At 43.1% G+C, this 4,357-nt stretch overlaps 1 protein-coding gene across 1 annotated transcript; it reads right to left on the bottom strand.

Moving 5' to 3' along the window:
- Window positions 1-673: 673 nt before the first annotated feature.
- On the bottom strand, window positions 674-3,627 carry LOC118421034. The gene is made up of 7 exons (XM_035828179.1): window positions 3,366-3,627; window positions 2,816-2,991; window positions 2,472-2,596; window positions 1,886-2,173; window positions 1,450-1,564; window positions 1,164-1,255; window positions 674-997 (listed from the first exon to the last, which is right to left on the bottom strand). Exons 1-7 carry the CDS (start codon window positions 3,474-3,476, stop codon window positions 771-773), a joined length of 1,134 nt encoding a protein of 377 aa, XP_035684072.1. The 5' UTR covers window positions 3,477-3,627; the 3' UTR covers window positions 674-770.
- Window positions 3,628-4,357: the final 730 nt, after the last annotated feature.

The raw sequence follows: 4,357 nt of genomic DNA, 5'->3' as shown, positions 1-4,357 counted from the left end.
TCATGCTCGTTAGAAGGGTTATAAGTTGCAGAAAGTCTGTGCGCCCACCTCTGTAAATGTGTGGTAAGCAGAGACGGGGGGCGCCATAAACTTACTTATGATCCACTGTAGGGGTGGGTACCGGTACAGGTCCAGGTCCGGTTCAGGTCCAAAGGATCAGGTCCAGGTCCGGACCTGAACCTGGTCCTGATGTAGTATGACTCATACCAATGGTCCATTTCACTACAAAGAAATCTGTTTGGTGGAGTATTAGACTCACACTGGCGTTTTGAAACCCTACAACGCTTACTGCACCTGTACGATTGGCTTTAAAACGTGGTAGAAATTACTATAAACTCTACTCTACTTCACTCCTGTTATTTTCTTCCACCTGCAAGCGCCAAAACGTGTGAATGCCTGATGAAATAATCTGTTAATTTTCTAATCGGTCCAACATCCGGTCCACCTGATTTTTTCAGGTCCGGTTTTTCTGGACCGGTCCAATAAGAAAAACCGGTTTTGTACCTGTACGCTGTACCGATACCCAGCCCTAATCCACTGCTCACCGAATCATTGACTCAGAAGCAGTGGATTGCTTATTCGTTGAAAAAGACTGGAGATGGAGAGTCCAAAACTTAACTAAGTCCCACTTCTGTGATGGAAAATGCAGTTCAACTCTTCTTCATAATTTCTACCGACACATGAGGTTTCAAGATAATGGAATTTGGGTTGTACTAACATCTGGATAGTGCTGCTAATTTTGTCTCTGAGACCGGAAGGATAACGAAGCACTATGTTAAAAGAGGATAGAGCCTGCAATCTCTAACTTTCTTGTCTTTAACTGTTCTTACATAATTATAAAAGGTTCCACTTACCGGGGTTATCATATGTCCCAGTCCCTTTTCCAAAAGGACGTCTCTGACGCACATCTCTACCTGCTCCCTCTCCAGAGGCAGGAACGGCACCACGTGGTTGACTAGGTTGTGACTCAGTAACTCTGCTTGCCAAAGGCCTGTACCTGTAAGACCATCAACATTTCCCATTTATGCTCAAGGAAGAGAAACAAACAATCATATTGCCTTTGATCGCGTGACTTTCGCTTCTACGTACTGTATAAGCTAGAAAAGGCTTGAACAAGTATAGCTCGTATGTTTGTGTACACCACTAACTTTCAAGCAACCCACCCTTCACACATTCTGATCCAAGTTGCGTGAATCCGTCACAGCACGTGTACTGCGTTTGTGAGCATGTTGTCTTTCTTTGCACTGTGCTCTGGCTGTTGGGAAAGATACAAACATCTGGTTTTATTCGTGTCCATTTTACTATATTGATCATAATGTTTTTTCTGCATCATTTTTCGCAATCTTGAGATGTTTAGAGACGATTACAATTTGCCGATGCTCATGGTTCATAATGTCACAATGCATGTGCCAGTTACAATAACTAGGTGAGAAGTGTTCCAACTGATACCTGGTGCAAGTCCAGAATAACCAGCACGTGACATTCTGCTCCTCGATGAAAGTCTCAGTGCAGGGATATGACTTGATTTTTGTGCACACGTTGGGTCCACCCGCAGGTGGGGCATCTGTGAACAAAAACAGGAGACATTAACACTACTTCACCTTTATCCGTGGGGGTAACCTATATCCGTTGTATTGAAAACAGGGTATTTAAAAAGGTCACGTCGACGAACTGTGGTTTAAAGACTGCATTTTTTTCAATAATGCAGTTTGCAAACATCGTCCGTCGACGTGACTTCCCCAAATTCCTTGATTTTAAATACAACGGATATAGGTTACCCCACGGATAAAGGTCAGCTAGCGTTAACTCTTAGTCTTATTTCGCCCACTAAAATGGCAAGGCTTGTTTTGGCACTGACTTTATAAACGTACAGAGCGTAACTCACCAAGACAGATAACTTGAACTTCAGGCACTTCTTCCCAATTGCCGTCCATGAGCACCTTCCAATATTTCTTGCTTTCTTCCAGTCGCATCACTCTATCTTCAAGAATCATCGACGCCGGTGCAGAGTCTACCTGTTCACGCGCCACGCGCCAAATGTTACCCTTAAAGAACAAGTATAGTTTGTTCTTTTCATGCTTATACACGGGACGGTCATCGTGGATCTCGGTCTTGTGATAGTTGCCCATAGCTGTTCGTCTGAGGCCCTCGATGCGTAGGTTAGGGCACCATGCTGTAAACATGCAAGTTGGTAATAAAAATGCATATCAATTTTCCAACTCGTCATAAACGAGAAATATAGTGACCTTTATAGTTACTTTCTATATGTTAGATATGCAAAGATGTTGGTACATTCAAAAAAATCTCCCAAGAAAGCAAACAAGAGGCTCGCTGGCCGATTTTTAAGACTGCCATACAGCAGCACTATATTTACCCTGTATTGGATCTATGATTATCACTGTGACAATTCTCTTAATTAATCTGTCCAAAATATAGTTGAGATAAACAAAATAAGCTGAATAAAAACTCACGTTCCTCCCCAAGTGCGTTCTTGATGATGATCTGCTCGAAGTCCTTCAGGACGAATGACTTTCTGTTGTCACCACCTTTTCTCAACTCCAAGGCTCTATCAATAATCGGTGACGCCGCTGTGTTACTGTAGTCAGGTAGAGTATGATAAGACAACCTCACTTCACCTCACCAATCCCGTACATTATGTATTACATTAAGTATACATTTAATAGGTGAGCCTTCAACTTCTAGTCAATCACGACTAGGAGAATGGTAGTATTGCAGATGTCAAATATATATACAGTACTGCCAGTTTCGGTGGCCACACAGACACATGAGCTCGTATATGCAAACATTTCCCTACCTTAAGAACAGGAATATAGCTTTCCTGTAGTCAATTCCATCAACACGCATGTTCTCCTCTACGAAAGGCTTGATGGTGTCTATTAGATTCGGTGGCATTTTGTCCATCTCGTCAAAGATAAACATGGAATGCTGACAGCGTTGAACTTTTTCAGGAATTTCCCGATGCAGCTTGTCCTGTAAGATGAAAAATTGTAGGTTACATATGGGCAGGTACAATGTCACGTGGAAACTTTAGCCTGAAGAAGAAAATCCCAATTTAGGCATATACGAATATTTTTGCCTCGACTTTTTACCGATTATCTTTTAGCTATGCCAAATAGCAGTTACATCCATTACCTATATTGTGAGTGACTCTGATGAGATTTGTTGAAGAGCAGGTTTTACCCTAACTACAAATTTGATATCTGCAAAGGAAGTGAAGACAAAATTATTTCATATCTTACTACCTGGATGTCTAATCTTCATTGACGCATCCCTTACTAAAGAATAAGAAAAATGCGTTCATCTTTTAATATATTTGGGAACATAAACAACTCTGTGAAATGTACCTTGTATTGCATGATGTGGTCCTCGTCTCTGTGCATGAAATGCCGCGTGGCTGAGTAGTAGTGAACGTTCGGGGACCCCAGTCCGCCCTCGAACAGAGCCTCCGCTATCATGCCGCTGATGTAGTTCTTGCCCACCCCTGGAGGTCCGTGGAAGGACAGCAGCAGGGCCTTACTGGGAGCGTGGCTGCTGATGTGGTCACGGAGGGAGCCAGTTACCAGGTTCTGAACAAGTGGCTGCCCATGTAGGCGTCTGGCAATGATGCTTTCTGAGTCTGCGTTCAGTAACAGAGAGAGCACGTATTGAACTAAAGGAATTATACCCAAAACCTACCCATTGAATCAACTTGATACAGCATATTTGTCAGGATAAAGATTACTATCTATGATTCTACTGATCGCGATTTTTACAGCTGGTAAAATGGGGCTTCAATTGGAGTCTGTCGGAAAGCTAAGTTAAACTTTAACAGATCTAAGGCTAACCCTAATAGAGTAATCCTCATCCTTATTCCGATTCTATCAGTGGAGACTAGTACTGTGGTTCTACCACCATCAAATACGGCAGAAGATCAATCATCAGGTTTGTTATGATTCATTGCATTCATCGAAGGCTATCACAAAATACGTACGAGCAAGGTTTGGTTTGAACGTTCCATTGCATGGTTGAGGTTCTGGCGGTGGGGGTGGCGGTGGCGATGGCGGTGGCCTCGCCTGCTTTAACAGGAACTTCAGAAAGGCTTCCCCAATTGGTTCAAAATCTTCTTGAATTTTACCCACGTAATACGCTATACACGCCACAGTAACGGCAAAAATGACGGTACCTATACGACATTCGCACCATCTTGGGGGCCTTGCCATGTTCGGCCTGTATGGGCTAACTACGGCCGCTCTGAGTCAGTAGAGTTTGTCATTGATTTTCTGTCAGGCGGGACTTCCAAGAAAGCAAGGCATAATACCTCATTCACCTGTGTTATAACTGACCAGGCCCACAAACT

The sequence above is a fragment of the Branchiostoma floridae genome, chromosome 8 (genome assembly GCF_000003815.2).
Source record: "Branchiostoma floridae strain S238N-H82 chromosome 8, Bfl_VNyyK, whole genome shotgun sequence".
Taxonomy (NCBI): domain Eukaryota; kingdom Metazoa; phylum Chordata; class Leptocardii; order Amphioxiformes; family Branchiostomatidae; genus Branchiostoma; species Branchiostoma floridae.
Note: the sequence above shows the minus strand (reverse complement) of the source record. Positions and strands in the feature narration are given on the sequence as shown.

Excerpts from the sequence above, each read along its gene's own strand:
- LOC118421034 (XM_035828179.1), bottom strand. The coding sequence starts at position 3,476 with ATGATAGCGGAGGCTCTGTTCGAGGGCGGACTGGGGTCCCCGAACGTT. Across the intron at positions 1,256-1,449 it reads TTATTCTGGACTTGCACCAG|CCAGAGCACAGTGCAAAGAA; the intron begins GTATCAGTTGGA and ends CTTTCCCAACAG. Across the intron at positions 998-1,163 it reads TGGATCAGAATGTGTGAAGG|GTACAGGCCTTTGGCAAGCA; the intron begins GTGGGTTGCTTG and ends ATGGTCTTACAG.